The following is a 17,127-nucleotide window of genomic DNA, read 5'->3' as shown; positions in this document are numbered from 1 at the left end:
CTCAGTAGCCAGCTAGCTAACTTTCCCATTCCACCTTAAACTGGTGCAGCATTTAAGGTGGAACAGGAAAATTTGAACAAAAATCTGGTGACAATCTGACTTCAGCTTCATATCACTGAAGAATTAGGGGTGGGTGATAATAAATAATTGCCCCGCTCTTTGAAGGCGTATGATCCCTAAATGTAACTAAAGCCCAGCAGTGAGGAGTTGAACTTTACCCTCCTCTGCTGTCCCTGCAGACGGACAGAGCAGCGCTAGTAGCTGTTAATGAAGTGATGCTCTTTATTTGAGGATCTCATTTCAGAGGGAAGATCTCAACCACTGCCCTGTAACTCAGTAACAAGTGGCAATACTTGAGAACAAGGGGTAGGGGTAAAAATAAGAAAAAGGCCTGGTCCTCCAGAGATACCATCCTGTAGAGTTTAGTTCCAACCTGAATACAGTAAGCAGCCCTGCCCCCTTATTGAATTCTAATACATCTGACCCAGCCAATCAGGGACTTGGGAAGAGGTTGATGAGGTTGGGTTATGAGGTTGTTCACAAGCTTGACATCATAACAGTAGCAGAACCCTTTTGGTGCCATATAGAACACATTCTCCATCAGTCTGAAGAACGCTTTCACGATGCACAGAACTGTTTCACAAGGCAAAGGGTTCTTTGAGTGTTTGTTGTTCCATACAGAACCATTTTCTTTACTAAGGAACCCATGAAGAGCCATCAGAGTAAGACAGACTGCATTTAATTGTCAAGCAGCAAAATATAAAATCTTAAGCCAGTAAGTGCTGTTGTGCTGAGTGGCCACTAGAGGGCAGCACCAGACCAGTGCAGCAAGAGCAGAGCGCGCATGATGATGCAGGTGATGTGAGCCGGGCCCACAAGAGAACCTACGCTTTAACAGAGCTCTGAAGGTCTGTGTTCAGTCTGTAGTGATAAGGCTCAGTGAATAATAATAATAATAATAATAAATAACACAAAAAATAAAAGGAAAAATTATATGAATAAAATGAATGGACATAATAATCCATACAAAACAAGTGCTGACTGGAAAGGTGTCGTCTGAAGCCACAGTTTATTTTGACTACCCTTTATAATTCATATACAATCCTGCATTTAAACTGCATTTATAAAAAAAAAATCAGTCAACATTTCAGAACAAAAGCCCAAACTCAGCTCCGTAATTTTATTTTTATTTGTTATTTTTTATATGTGTTAAGCAGCTTTCAGTGGAAGTGCAGTACAACACAGAAGATCTCATTGATTTATTTTTGTAACGGGGAGCAAGGAGGCGGACGCATATGCGGAGATAAGTGAGATTTATTATGAGCAAATCCAGGGTCATAGTCCAAACGGTCCAGGGTCATAGAGCCAACACGGATAGATCGGGAGGCAGACATGACAAACCAGAACCAAACATGCAAACAAAGACCAATACAAAGAACACAGACCACCAAACACAAGGGGCAAACACAGGGCTTAAATACAACAGGGCTGACGAGGGACAGGTGGAAACAATCAGGGGTGGAGTCAGGAAACGAGGGTGCTGGACCAAAACAAACCGCACATGGGCTAAACCAAAACAAAAACACATGGACAGGACTGGGAACATTCCCAGTCTTACCCCCTGTGGTGAAAAATAATGTTCCCACCTGATACTGATTCTTCCTACATACATTTTCCCCATTGTTAGAGCTGAAACAACATCTTGGCAGAGACTCGGACCGACTGCCACCTCCACAGCTTCTTTCCCCAGAACATCATCGTCCTGAACAAGGAGGTTCTTCACATGTCTCTGCTGTAAACAGCTGCACGTGCACTTTATTACACGCACAGTAACACACAAAACCACTGAATAGACCATAATCTGTCTGTGATTCGTGAGGTCAGACACTGATGTTGGATGAGAAGGTCTGGCTCACAATCTGCATTCTAGATCATCTCAAAGGTGTTGGTGGGGTTGAAGTCAGGACTCTGTGAGGGCCAGTCAAGTTATGCCACACCAAACTCACCCAGACAGGCCTTTATGGAGCTGCTTTGAGCACTGGAGCTCAGTCATGCTAGAACAGGAACGGTTCTTCCCCAAACTGTTCCCACAAAGCTCGAAGAGAATTGTCTGGAATGTCTTGGTGCTGAAGCATTAAGATTCCCCTTCACTGGAACTAAGGGTTCTAGATCAATCCCTGAAAAACAGCCTCATATCATCATCCCTCCTCCACCAAACTTTACAGCTGGCACAGTGCAGTCAGGCAGGTAACGTTCTCCTGGTATTCACCAAACCCAGACTCGCCCATCAGATTGACAGATAGAGAAGCTGATTCACTCCACAGAACACGTCTCCACTGCTCCAGAGTCCGGTGGCAGCGCTTTACACCCCTCCAGCCAACGCTTGGCATTGTGCATTTTGATCTTAGGCTTGTGTGCAGCTGCTCAGACATTGAAACCCTGTCATGAAGATCCTGGCGCAGTTTGCAGAGCATCAGTGACTTTTATGCTCTATGATTCTGATTCCAAATATGCTAACACTGAGTGGGTATGTAAAGATTTCTTAGATCAGATTTAGGTCAACAAATCTGATTCAGAAATCTTAAAGAGAGGCTGGTGTGAGTGGATCAGACACAGAAGTGCTGCTGGAGCTTTTAAACACTGTCCACTCACTGTCCACTCTATTAGACACTCCTACCTGGTTGGTCCAACTTGTAGATGTAAAGTCAGAGACGACAGCTCATCTGCTGCTGCACAGTTTGTGTTGGTCATCCTCTAGTCCTTCATCAGTGGTCACAGGACGCTGCCCACAGGACGCTGTTGGCTGGATATCTTTGGTTGGTGGACTATTCTCAGTCCAGCAGCAACACTGAGGTGTTTAAATCTCCAGCAGCACTGCTGTGTCTGATCCACTCAAACCAGTGCAACACATACTAACACACCACCACCATGTCAGTGTTACTGCAGTGCTGAGAATGATCCACCACCCGAATAGTACCTGCTCTGTGAGGGTCCATGGGGGTCCTGACCACTGAAGAACAGGGTAACAAAGTATCAGAGAAACAGATGGACTACAGTCTGTAACTGTAGAACTACAAAATGCAGCTATACAGTAAGAGGAGCTGATAAAATGGACAGTGAGTGTAGAAACAAGGAGGTGCTTATGATGTTCTGAATGATTGGTGTAATTACGTCATATATATTGTCATTTAAGAAACCAGCTAAACTGATTATAAGCTGTTTATCTGAACACATTAAGCTGTTTTTATGAACATTCCCATTTCCTGTTAATGACGATTAATTGTTTTGTTTGTCTGTTTGGCAGTAAAACAACCAGCCGTTGCAATAAGCAGCAGAAACATTGCTTTAATACTTGTCGCTAGTGATTCATTACAGGTATATAACAATATTACTGCATGCGCATGGATTCATTAATAAATAATTATCAAAGTGGAGCGTTTAAATTTGTCACCTTTACATTTCACAACATGTACGAATATAATGATACAGTAATAAGAGCCTTTATCTTTTGCCCAGGTGTCAAACCCAATTCCATCCGGCCTGTGAAAACATTTTAATATTCTGTTAATATTTGCCCCTCTCACAATGTACTGCACTACAATTCCCAGCATGTACTGCAACATAATGTGCACTGTGTCCCCCCACCACCACACAAAGGAAAGATGCCAGGTGTGTACATTCTTAAAGATGGTTCTTCAAGGGTTCTTTAGTAAAAACAATGGTTTTAATCATGAACACCATCAACCATTTCAAGCTTAAATGGTTATCTGTGTTACATGTAGCATTATATATATATATAATTAAAAAGTTTTCACTCACCCATCCAAATCATTGAATTCAGGTGTTCCAGTCACTTCCATGGCCACAGGTGTATAAAGCCAAGCCCCTAGGCCTGCAGACTGCTTCTACAGACATTAGTGAAAGAATGGGTCGCTCTCAGGAGCTCAGTGAATTCCAGCGTGGTACCGTGATCGGACGCCACCTGTGGAACAAGTCCAGTTGGGAAATTTCCTCACTACTAAATATTCCACAGTCGACTGTCAGTGGGATTATAACAAAGTGGAAACGATTGGGAACGACAGCAACTCAGCCATGAAGTGGTCGGCCACGTAAAATGACAGAGCGGGTTCAGTGGATGCTGAGGCGCATAGTGCGCAGAGGTCACCAACTTTCTGCAGAGTCAATCACTACAGACCTCCAAACTTCATGTGGCCTTCAGATCAGCTCAAGAACAGCAGAGAGAGCTTCATGGGATGGGTTTCCAAGGCGAAGCAGCTGCATCCAAGCCTTACATCACCAAGCGCAATGCAAAGCGTGGAATGCAGTGGTGTAAAGCGCCGCCACTGGACTCTAGAGCAGTGGAGACGTGTTCTCTGGAGTGACCAATCACGCTTCTCCGTCTGGAAATCTGATGGACGAGTCTGGGTTTGGCGGTTGCCAGGAGAACAGTCCTTATCTGACTGCACTATGCCAAGTGTAAAGTTTGGTGGAGGGGGGATTATGGTGTGGGGCTGTTTTTCAGGAGTTGGGCTCGGCCCCTTAGTTCCAGTGAAAGGAACTCTTAAAGCTTCAGCACCAAGAGATTTCATGCTCCCAACTTTGTGGGAACAGTTTGGGGACGGCCCCTTCCTGTTCCAACATGATTGCGCACCAGTGCAAAAAGCAGGTCCATAAAGACACGGATGAGCCAGTTTCTCATCCAACATCAGTGTCTGACCTCACAAATGTGCTTCTGGAAGAACGGTCAAAGATTCCCATAAACTCACTCCTAACCCTTGTGGAAAGCCTTCCCAGAAGAGCTGAAGCTGTTATAGCTGCAAAGGGTGGGCCAACATCATATTAAACCCTATGGATTAAGAATGGGATGTCACTCAAGTTCATGTGCGTGTGAAGCCAGACGACCGAATACTTTTGGAAATGCAGTGTATGTATAATTAATGTAATATTGCAGGATCTACTATAATATTATATTATTATGTTTTGCTGTTGTAGTTTTACCATATTTTGAATAAATGTTGTCAGTTCATACTGAAATGTTGTTAAATATGAAATTATTATTATTATTATTGTTATGTCCTCTGAATCTGCCCCCACGTGCTAGGACGGGACGGGAGGTGGGGAGGGGGCGTGGTCTGTGGCGTACCGGAGCTCAAGCCTCACACCAGTCCTCCACAGTCGCGCTCAGTAGCTCGAGCATCAGCATCAGCAGCGATGCCCGCGGGCTCCAACCGCTCGGACTGCGCGCGCTGCGGGGTCTCCAGCGCCCCTCCGCACCACCCGCACCCGCCTCCGCCGCCGCTCACGCTCTTCCCGCTGCCCGCGCTGGTGGCCGTGACGGTCGCGTGCGCCCTGCTGTTCGTGGTGGGAGTGGTGGGGAACCTGACGACCATCGTGGTGGTGAGCCGCTACCGGGACATGCGCACCACCACCAACCTGTACCTGCGCAGCATGGCGCTGTCCGATCTGCTGGTGTTCGCGTGCATGCCGCTGGACCTGCAGCGCGTGTGGCGCTACCGACCGTGGCCGCTGGGCGGCGCCGTCTGCAAGCTGTTCCACTTCGTGAGCGAGTGCTGCACACACTGCACGGCCCTCAGCATCGCCGCGCTCAGCGTGCACCGCTACCTGGCCGTGCGCTTCCCGCTGCGCGCCAAGGTCTCCGTGACGCGCCGCCGCGTGCGCGCCGTTATCCTCGCGCTGTGGGCCGTGAGCGCCTGCAGCGCCGGCCCCGTGCTCGCGCTGGTCGGAGTGGAGCACGAGCGCGAGCGGTACGAGGCCGAGAACGACACCGAGAGCCGGAGCGGAAACTGGACGTGGGACTGGAGCGCGAGCCGCGCGGAGGCGGAGTGCACGGCCACGCGGCACGCGGTGAAGTCCGGGCTGCTGTCCGCCGTGGTGTGCGTGAGCGGCGCGCTCGTGGCCCTCCCCGCGCTCTGCCTGTGCGTGCTGTACACGCTGATCGGGAGGAAACTGAGCCGGGGACGGCGCGCGGACGCACGCAGCTCCGCGAGGGACAAGAACCACAGACAGAGCATAAAGCTGCTGGGTAAGAGAGAGAGCGGGTGAGGGAGGGGGGTGTTGTGAATAGAGAGCGGGGGGGTGGGGTGGGGCGGGGGGAGGGGGTAGGTGTTGCTGAAAACCTTGAGATGGATTGTGCTGGACAGGGTCTCCAGGAGAGACACTCACGAGAGCGCACGGTATGTCTACCATCAAACATCCGCAGTAAAGTTCCAGCTGTGCGCACGAGGAAGAGAACCATACCGGTTATACTAGATACTATAGAACAGAACAGAGTAGAACAAAACAATTCAATAGACTAGGATAGAATAGAACTTAATCGTATACGATAGAATAACAGAACAGGATAAAACAGAGTGGAATAGAAAGAGTAGAATACAAAACAGAATAGAGTAGAGGAGGATAGAACAGGTTGATATAGACTAAAACAGCAGAATACAATAGAGAAGAACAGAACATATTAATGTAGAATAAAAGTGATTAGAATACAGAAAAACAATAGAGTGGTATATAGAGTAAAACAATGGAACAGAGTCATATAGAATAGAACAGAAGAGAGTAGAACTAAACAGAATAGAAAAAACAGAACACAGTAAGATAGAGGAGTACAGAGTAAAATAGAATAGAAATGAATTGTATAGAATATAAAAGCAACAGCACAACAGTAGAATAGGACAATATAGAACGGAACAGGGCAGAGAAGTGTGTAGTATAAAATAAAAATAGAATGGTATAGAATTGAAAAGAACTGAATAGTATAGATGAGTAAAGAATAGAATAATATAGAATTGAACAGATGAAAGAATTATGCAGCAGAAAAGAATAGTAAAGAAGTAATCATAACAGAGAATAGAGAACAGACTACAATAAAACAGTAGAATAGAAAAAGGTATATAATTGAACAGAACAAAGCAGTACAGAAAACAAAAAAATTGAATAGAATTAAATATAATAGTATAGAGCAAAAAAGAATAGTATAGAATAGCATAGAATTACGCAAAATACAATAGTAAAGAACAGAATATTATAAAATAGAATAGAATAGTGTAGAATTGTACAAAGATCAGAAAAGAACAGAATATTATAAACTAGAATAGTGTAGAATTGTACAAAATAGATCAGAAAAGAACAGAATATTATAAAACAGAATAGAATAGGATAGAACAGTACAGAATTACAAAAAAACAAAAGAACTGAATAGTGTAGAATAGAACATAATAGAATAGTATAGAACCATACAAAATAGAACAGTATAGAACAGAAAAGAACAGAATATTATAGAATAGAGCAGAATAATATAGAATTACACAAAATAGAACACAACAGAACAGAAAAGAACAGACTATTATAGAACTTAATAGAATATTATAGAACAGAATAGTATAGAATTACACGAAATAGAACAGAAAAGAACAGAATGTTATGGAAACATAATAGAATATAATAGTATAAAGTTAAACACAATAGAACAGAGCAGAAAAGAAAAGAACAAAATAGAATAGTATAGAATTGCACAAAATAGAACAGAAAAGAGCAGAATATTATGGAAACATAATAGAATATTATAGATTAGAACAAAAGTAGAACAGAACAGAAAAGAACAAAATAGAATAGTATAGAATAGCACAGAACAGAAAAGAACAAAATAGAATAGTATAGAATAGTATAGAATTACACAAACTAGAACAGAAAAGAACAAAATATTATGGAAACATAATAGAATAGAATTACACAACATTGAACAGAGTTTTATAGAATTTAACATAACTCAAAACGTTGTAAACTGACCTAAACTTTATACACTGTATAATTATTAGATATTACATATATGAAACTGATTTGAATTGAATGTCATTGTCAGTGAACTGCTCTGAATATGTGTAGAACAAAGTAAAAATGACAGCAAAAGATCAGAAATGTCTAAATCATCTCTCTGTTCTATTTCCAACTGGCAGTGGCCTAGAAACAATATTCTATTCTATTCTATTCTATTCCCAATTGGCCATGGCCTAGAAATAATATTCTATTCTATTCCCAACTGGATGTGGCCTAGAAAGAATACTCTATTCCATTCTATTCTGTTCTATTTCCAATTGGCCATGGCCTAGAAATAATATTCTTTTCTATTCTATTCCCAACTGGCTGTGGTCTAGAAAGAATATTCTATTCTATTCTATTCCCAACTGGCAGTGGCCTAGAAAGAATATTCTATTCTATTCTATTCCCAACTGGCCATGGCCTAGAAAGAATATTTTATTCTATTTTATTTCGAACTGGCAGTGGCCTAGTAAGAATATTCCATTCTATTCTATTCCCAACTGGCCATGGCCTAGAAAAAATATTCTATTCTATTCTATTCTATTCTATTCTATTCACTATCAAGGTCATTGGAAGCTGATGTCTGCTGCATTATGAATCGTGTTGTCACATTTTTTAGAAAGCAGTGATGTGTGAAATAGAGGCTGTGTTTGAAATGTGAATTGGGGAATATTCTTGGCCTAATAGATCCCATTAGAGGCAATAAACACTCTGTTATCAGTGGAGCGGGATACGAGTGGTCACCTGGGGTTCAGTTTTACCCTGTTCAACTGGCCATTACCTCATAACTCCACACTGAGCATCACGGTTTCTCAGATCTCTAAGTGAGGGATGTGGTTTTCCCCAGTGAAATGTGTCTGTGAGATGTTCTGCTGAATGGTGAGCTCCAGTTCGGCGCTCTGGATCGTTTCCTGAGCTATTGGTTGAAACAGCGCTGCATTGCTCATTTTTTCTGTTTTGCACATAGATCAGTTTCCGTCCACTGCTTTTGTTGGTGACATCCAGGGTGAAGATTTAGATACGAAAATGTTTTCCAGTGGTTCGAAGGAAATGGTCCACGCTGATAAACTGGAATTTGTTAGTCAGCCTGACAGCTTTCTTTTCATTGGAAAAAAATCTGTCATTCTGAGAGAAATTTGAAAAACAGCGATGATCCAAAGACAGCAGGGTCAAGCTGAAGATCATTAGTGTACCAGGGGTCATATTAGTGAAGCAGATCTGATCTTAATCTATAAACCAAATCTTATCTTACAGCCTCCGCTCCTCAGTTTCAGTCTCCATTTCCCAAACGCTTTAGCCGAGTGCGCTAACGTTACTCCTCGTACAACCCCAATTCGAATGAAGTTGGGACGTTGTGTAAAACATAAATAAAAACAGAATACGATGATTTCCACCTACAAAGCTTTAACAATTAGTGTCCTCAGTTCCCAAACGCTTATTGAGTGTTGTTAAAAGGAAAGGTGATGTAACACAGTGGTAAACACGCCCCTGTCCCAACTTCTTTGGAATGTGTTGCAGGCATCAAATTCAAAATGAGTGAATATTTGCAAAAAACAATAAAGTTTATCCGTTTGAACATTAAATATCTTGTCTTTGTAGTTTATTCAATTGAATATAGGTTGAAAAGGATTTGCAAATCATCATATTCTGTTTTTATTTATGTTTTACACCACGTCCCAACTTCATTGGAATTGGGGTTGTAATAAACAGACACACATTCAGCTCCATCTCCTCATTATTCACCACCATCACTGTAATATTTTATTATCAACATTAACACAGGAAGGTGATCAGAGGGGCAGTGGAGGTCGAGTCGGCAGCATCTGAGATATTTAAACCGCAGAGTTTGAAAAGAAGAACATCTCCCAGTGACAGCAGCGTTTTACAGTAGAAATAAATGGAGCTCATTATGCTGGTAATGAACTACGCTGCCTGACTCAGCCACCTAAAAACCATAGAAACAGGCTTTGAACAGAAGTTAGGACCCTGTTGGGGTTCATCCTAAAGTTAGGACAGGATTTAGGAGGTTTAGTCTAGTTAGGATGTTCGTGTGATGCTGTTTTCTGATCTGGAGTTTGATGAGATTATGAAGTTGGGATCTGAAATTCTGGAATAGATACTGAACTAAACTCAGTCCGTACTGAAGCCGTCATGGAGATTAAACACATCAGATTTCAGAGTTAGTGTGCTTCTGTAATACGGCTCCTGGTGATTACCCAGAACACCACCCAGTTCCACTGAGAGCAGCCATCCTGGAGATTTCCTGCAGTTAAAGTTAACTTGAATTTCCACCCTGGCTTGTGTGCACACCTACCTGACTGATCACTTTTAGAGTTTCTGCAAAAAACTAGGAAATGTCTTCACTCTTAAAATATAGAATTAAGAGAATTATTTTGGGAAATCGACTCTTGGAATCAACTCACGTCACTTGGAATTGTAAGTTGTAAGTAAGAAACCTTGAGTTTAAAGGCTCAGTCACACTTTTCACAAGAGAAATTACCTTCATTTCAGTGGAATTTACTACATCATGAGATTTCACAGAAAAGGGACCGCAAATTTCACATTGAGTTCAACTTTGTGGAACTTTGTGGCTACATTCACATTTCCAGACTGAAGTGGCACAAATCCGACTTCCTGCCCTAATGTGACTCAGATCTGTTTTTTTCAGGGCTGTGTGGACACAAATCTGATCTTTTCAAATCCGACCTGAGGCACTTTCATATGTGGTCCTAGATTGGATACATATCCCATTCGTGGCCATGTGACCTTAATGTGGCGTTCAGATTGGAATTCATGCACTTTTTTCCACTGCGCTATCATTCAGCGTTACCATGGCAACAGCGCAGAACAGATTTTAAAGCCTGTAAACGATGGAAAAGCAGCTCATCTCACCTTTTTCTCCTCCGTCTGGCTCTAACAATGAAGCTGAGAGCTGATCAGAGTTAATGATCTTCTCAGCGAAGCTCGTTCTGCTCGTTAGTTTGTGCTGATGATGCAGTGATTCAGTCACGTGACGTTACTGAGTAGGAGGAGCTCATGAGGGTCATTTCAGGACGCCGGTTCATCACATTCATGACAGATTTGACTCTCTTTCCTAAACGAGTGTGAACCATTGAGTCAGACAGATTGGATCTGAGCAAAGAGGCCTGTAATGTGAACAACTTCATGACTCCTGAGGTCATAAGTATGACTTGCCTTGTTTTTAAGTGGTTTTGGTCAGAAACAGGACAGATGCTTTAGAAATGATTTTTGTTTCTTTCAAAAAGAAAAAGACTTTGTTTTGTGTTACTGCAATGAAATCAGAGGAGCAGAGGATGCTTGTTAAACGAACGAAGCTTTTACCCAGTTAGACGCATCACGTGAGCTTGTATTTATATTTTTGCGCATGAATAATTTTAGACTGCAGAGTTTGTATGTGGCTGCTGAATAACTAAACAACTAATTTACAATCCAGTGGTCAGTAACTGTCACTTGGGAAAAACCTGAGGCTCCCACTAGTGAGTATGGCATTGTGGTGGAGTTCATGTACATCCATCTCGTAAATATGATATTTCCAACATATAGCAGCATTAGGCTGCGTTGGCCTCTCAAGGGGCAGAGCTTCATTTAACAGAACCGAACCTGCAAAACGTAGGAAAGGCTAATTTTGCTTTTTGTTATAGACTACTTACCCTGCTTGCTAACTGCAATGTTAGCTTGTTGACTAACCACAGCTGCACTTCTGGCCACTGCCTCACCCACTCTAGTCACCTGTACTTCACTACTACATATCAGTTGCAGCTCTTTTGGCTGAAGACACAAATTAATGTATCAAAGTCCATAAAAGTTGACCTTGATGTGAAATTTCTGCCCAAATTTAAGACGTGAAGTCATTCATCAAGGTGAATTCCACTGAAGTAAAGGTAGTTTCTCTTGCAAAGATATGCTGGCAGATTCTAGTTTGACTGAGCTTTTAAGCTGAAGGTTTTCATAAAATATTTTGGGGGTTTTTAAAGGCAAAGAAATGTAAATATTTGATTCTCAGATCCAAGAAGTGAGTACATAACGTATTTCCTCACTTTAATGCTGGTTCGGAGCTTCGTCAGTCATCATGTTTCTTTTTTCTCTCCCCTCCGTAGCTGTGGTAGTGTTGGCCTTCGTGCTCTGCTGGCTTCCCTTCCACGTGGTCCGCTTCCTGATCTCCGCCTCGTCAGCCGCCGGATCCCCCATCATGTCTCTGATCAGCCAGTACTGCAGCCTCATCTCCTTCGTGCTCTTTTATCTCAGCGCTGCCATCAATCCCATTCTCTACAACATCATGTCGGAGAAGTACAGGGCTGCCGTGTGTCGCCTCTTCGGAATTCACAGCCGCCGGCGCAGGAGCGCATCCGTCACTAAAGCCGAAAGCTGCCCTGGACTCAACGAATCCACCGTCAGCCTGTAACCGCTGGACGCACAAACACTCTCATGCTTCTCATTCAGGGATGCGGGAAGGCAGTTATAGACAGCAGCACATGAAATTATGATAAAAACTACACCAAATAAAATCAAAACCCTTTGGTTGGGAAGTACCAGTCAGGAATTGCTGTAATTGCTGTAATTTAGCCACCAGATCTGGAGAACCACCTGTTCCTCCCTGTTAGGAATAACTATTGAGGAGCTAAAGTCTGATATTAGGCAGCAGATCTGGAGAACCACCACGTTTCTCTTGCTTGGAAAAGCTGTTGAAGAGCTATTTAGTGTTTCTATTGGTTCCTGATAGATTTAATGTGTTGTTTAATGAAATGGAGCCTAATGGTTTAACTGGTGCCCAGTGGTTGATTCCAAATTCATTTGATGGTTTTCTAATGGTCTGTCTCTCATAAGGAATAGCTCGTGTACAGCCAGCTGATCCAGATGATCACACTGCTTTCTCTTTTCAGGAACAGCTGCTGTAGCACTAACTTTGGCTTGGTGATTCTGCAGTTTCTAATAAGCTGCCTATCCTCTCTGCTGAAAAAAATTATAGAGACCAGTAAAAGTTCCTGCTGATTCCTGATGGTGTTCAGTAGTCAGTAATGGTGTTTTATGTTTTCCTGAGACGTCGATATCACAGTGCAAAGGACTCTAATGGTTTGATAGGTGTTCTGCAACTGATTCCAGATGCAATTAATAGTTTCCGAATGAGATCTAAAGGTGTCCTACAGGAAAATAATGGTCCTTAATGCTAACCATTAAGAAAATCATGAAGCAAAACCATCAGGTTTCGATCCTATTGGGTCTATTGGTCTTTTTTTTCAGCATGGTTCTCTCTCTCGTTGAAGCTGAGGCTAATGGTATGGTCAGTGTCGTTGGGAACCGAACTGGTGGGAGCCACAAAATCAACCGAATGACAATGTCAAATTTAATAGACTAAGGCAGATTTTGAAACAAGCACACAGATCAATAATGCTTTAAAATACTTTCTAAAAATCTGCTCTGTTTTATTTTTAGTGGCTTCAAAGAAATAATCCTGACTGCAGAAAGTGCAACACCCAGAACAACCACGCTTCCCGTGTCCCTGGTCTCATTTCACCTTCTGTAAAATCCTTAGAAACATAGCGAGCACAACTCGAACCCTCTACACTGTGGATGCACCAGTGGTTGGAGACGAAAACTGTTCTGCTCCAATCTCGCCAGATCAATGACGACTTTCAAACGCATCGTGTAATGAACACTGGACGGCGGCCTCTGGTCAAAGAGGAAGCAAGAAACATCAAACCACCAAACTCAGAAGATCAGGGAGGACGGAAGAGGAGCACTGCATTTCATTACCGGCTGTGTACAGAAGACATCAAGTGATGCCTTGAAGTTTCACAAACGTCAGCTGTAGATAAATCTGTCTGGTAAGCGAAATGAGGTAGAGCGAATAAGAGAACATCCGTTGCCTTAAATTTCAGAAAAATCTGGAGGACAAATCGAGCACTGTAGATACAGCAGCATCCTCTCGCTCCTGATGAGGAGAAGCGAAGGTGCTGTGCTTCATGCTAACTGTGTGCCTCAAATATAACATGTTGTCACCTCTTAGCAACAAATAGCGCAGCGTGTATGTGTGGGAGAACTTGATTTCTTCACGTAGGACGTTTCTGGATCAATGACCCTTTAATTTATGCCAGCTGATGTAATTGGTGTGCTAACTCACCTGTAGTTAGGCAGTGCTCCAGGAGTAGATCCCAGACATGGACCATTTGGTTCCTCCTGGATAGATTTGCTAATGTAGATTCTGGACCGTGATGTTCCTCCAGAATAGATTAGCTAATGTAGATTCTGGACCATCATGTTACCCCTGGATAGATTAGCTAATGTAGATTCTGGACCATCATGTTCCTCCAGGATAGATTTGCTACTGTAGATTATGAACCATCATGTTCCTCTTGAACAGATATGTTAATGTAGATTCTGGACAATGATGGTCCTCTGGGATAGATTAGCTAATATAGATTCCGGTCCATGATGTTCCTCCAGGATAATTTTTTTTTCAATTTCTGGGAACTGAAAAGAGCTCCACAGAGCTTTAGCCATCTTCAGTATGTTTTGGAGGCACTCCAAAACACATACAAATAATTGAATGCTTCTTTGTGTTTAAATGCTTGATTTCTACTAAACCTGGTGTTTCCATGTTTTTAACTAAATTCACCCTTGATAGGTGAATTTTTTCTTTGGTTCGGAGAGGATTAGGAGGTGCATGGTAGAAATGAATACTTCCAGGAATCGGAATGGCAACCACTACACTGCCTAACTGCGACACATATGTGAGTTATCTCTGTCATTAAGAGGTCCACTTTGCTGAGAAAAGCTTTGTTTGAGATCTGCTTTGGTTTACATGAAACTTAACAAGATTTAGGTAGTTGTCAGCACCCCCTAGTGGTGACATGGTTTGTTGCTGTTCAGAATAACTACTTTATGGATTAGACTTTGTTTTGTCACTTTAATAGGCAAAAAAGAAAGAAACGAACAAAAAAAATTAGTAAAAACTGGTTACCACCCAATAATTTCTGCTCAGCAGGGGTTCTGACCCCACTAGACCACCAGAAAGAGATGGACTACAAAAGTAATGGTAGGACTGCAAAGTGCTTCCATGTGGACAGTAGATAAAATGGACACAAGCTAGAACAAGAACAAGCTAGATGGACCTAATAAAGTGGACAGTGAGTATAAAAAGGGATGGATTTCTGCCCTGGGCCTCTGAATACCAGGAGCCCTGGGGGGCCAAAGACCACAATATTAAATATATTGGACAGCAGATATACAGGGTGATTAAAAAAATGATTTATTTCACTTGTAAATCATTACTGATCAATGCAGTGAACTGTAAATGGTTTAATGAGCTTAAAGTTTATTGTGTAATTGTAAAAGGTCTCAGTCTGAACCTCCTCCAGCTGTACGGACGACATCAACGTCACAGTCAAACTCATCCCATACTCAAATGAGCAGGTCTGGTGTCGCTGCACTCACGGCTCTTTCATGATTTCGGACATCATCCACTGCTGTTGGCACATAAATGGAATCCTTAACATACCCCCACAAAAAAGCCACATGGCTTGAGATCCGGTGATGCTGGTGTCTTTTTTCATGGAACTGTTTGTACCAACAACGAACGCTCTGAGCTGTTGGGGGTTCACTGTCAGACTGACAGTCAGAAACTCTATGAGCCCCTCTTTCAATTGGATTGCGATTGGTTCCTCTGCGCCTCATAGTTGTAAAAATATGGCACTTCGAAATCAGATGAACCTTTTTTGAATCACCCTGTATAAATAAAATGAAGGAGTGAATGGCAGTTTAATAAACAAATGACTAAATAATTGAAGAACTATTAACTGTTCTCAGACCTCTCAGGTTTTACATTATCATCAGCTCATGAAATCTTGTTGTTGCTGTTCAAATGAGCAGGCTTGAAAGAAATAGAGAAGAAACAATGTGTCATGTCTCACATAAAAGTCTTCAAATCTTAAATGAAAATCACATGTCGATCACCATGTAGATACAGTAGGACACATTATTAGGACTAATTTGGGTTATTTGTTGTGGAGGGGCCTCAGGAGACCGATCCATCCAATCGAAAGGGTCTGAGGTTAGAAGGGCGTGGACTCAAGAGTCTGTCTGTGTCTGTGTCTGAACAGAAATGTTGTTCCAGGAACTTGTCCTTCTGAAGAAATGCCGTTCTCCTGTGTGGGTGCGTGAGTTTGTGTCAGTAATTTGTACGTGTGTGTAAAATAGATGCTCAGGGCTCCTGATATGCCTGCAAAACATCAGCATAAGGAACACAAGGCTGTACACGTTCTATCATTAATAAAGTCGAAGCCTTGGCCTGTGCATGGCAAAGCTGCTCCTGCTTACAGCCCCATTGTTGTGTGGCAAGAAGTGTTTACGCACTTAAGTCTGTGTCCTTGAAGCTGTTCTCAGTTGTGCTTCATAAGACCAGTGAAATTACTGCAGATGTCTGTGTTTAATGTGTGAAGAGCCAGACAGTGCTGATGAACGTAAATACGGAGCTACTTGTCTGAAATTCTGTACATAATCGTGTATATAAATTAAAAGCTGTACAGAGATATGTGGTGTAGTAATGCATTTCTGTGATTTTGGTACACTTGGCTGCTGAGCAAGTCTAGTTAAACTGATTTAACTACAAGCATTCGGCTTAATAAATTAAACTCTGCAAGCTGAAAGTTTGGCTTTGTCTTGAACGGTGAGGCCGAAACAAATCCAACAGGAAATCAGCACACAATAAAGCTCTACTGACACTATGGGAAACAGCAAGACTTTGCAATGGACACCTTTATAGCCAGAGTTAATGCATCTAATGCAGGTTTGATTAGAAAGGTGTGGATGACCCTGAACTGGACAGCAATGAAGAAGCCACTGAAGTGGTAACAAGTGAAAGAGGCTAGACGGGCAGGTGGTGCGGATTAAGGGTTGAGGTGAAGCTCATTAAAGAGGCAGTTTGGCCCAAAATGAAATGTACCAATTTTTCCCCAATTTTGACTTGTTCTTCCAGTACGGACTTTCAGTGAAGCCCAATCAACCAGTGACTTCACCACGCAACCTCCCCAACAGTAAACATAGGGTCTCTCTTTAATACACATGCCTTCTGCACAGGTGGGACCAAGTCACTAAGATGTACGTAACAAGTGAGTCTCAAGTCTTGACACTCAAGTCCCAAGTCAAGACACTCAAGTCTCGATTCAAATCCTGGGTCAGTGAAGGCGAGTCTTAGGTCAAGTCCCAAGTCAAGATAATCAAGTCTCAATTCAAGTCCCGAGTCGGTGAAGGCGAGTCTCAGGTCAAGTCCCAAGTCAA

At 42.6% G+C, this 17,127-nt stretch overlaps 1 protein-coding gene across 1 annotated transcript; it reads left to right on the top strand.

Annotated features, from left to right (window-relative positions):
• The first annotated feature begins 5,157 nt into the window (after window positions 1-5,157).
• Window positions 5,158-16,379, top strand: ghsra (growth hormone secretagogue receptor a). The gene is made up of 3 exons (XM_037546649.1): window positions 5,158-6,043; window positions 11,952-12,252; window positions 13,285-16,379. The coding sequence occupies exons 1-3, from the start codon at window positions 5,212-5,214 to the stop codon at window positions 13,373-13,375; spliced, it is 1,224 nt and encodes a 407-aa protein (XP_037402546.1). The 5' UTR covers window positions 5,158-5,211; the 3' UTR covers window positions 13,376-16,379.
• The last annotated feature ends 748 nt before the right edge of the window (window positions 16,380-17,127 follow it).

The sequence above is a fragment of the Pygocentrus nattereri genome, chromosome 17, assembly GCF_015220715.1.
Source record: "Pygocentrus nattereri isolate fPygNat1 chromosome 17, fPygNat1.pri, whole genome shotgun sequence".
NCBI classification, from domain to species: domain Eukaryota; kingdom Metazoa; phylum Chordata; class Actinopteri; order Characiformes; family Serrasalmidae; genus Pygocentrus; species Pygocentrus nattereri.
This window is presented reverse-complemented; position numbering and strand designations above follow the sequence as displayed.

Excerpts from the sequence above, each read along its gene's own strand:
- ghsra (XM_037546649.1), top strand. The coding sequence starts at position 5,212 with ATGCCCGCGGGCTCCAACCGCTCGGACTGCGCGCGCTGCGGGGTCTCC. Across the intron at positions 6,044-11,951 it reads ACAGAGCATAAAGCTGCTGG|CTGTGGTAGTGTTGGCCTTC; the intron begins GTAAGAGAGAGA and ends TCCCCTCCGTAG. Across the intron at positions 12,253-13,284 it reads AACGAATCCACCGTCAGCCT|TGGCTTCAAAGAAATAATCC; the intron begins GTAACCGCTGGA and ends TTTTATTTTTAG.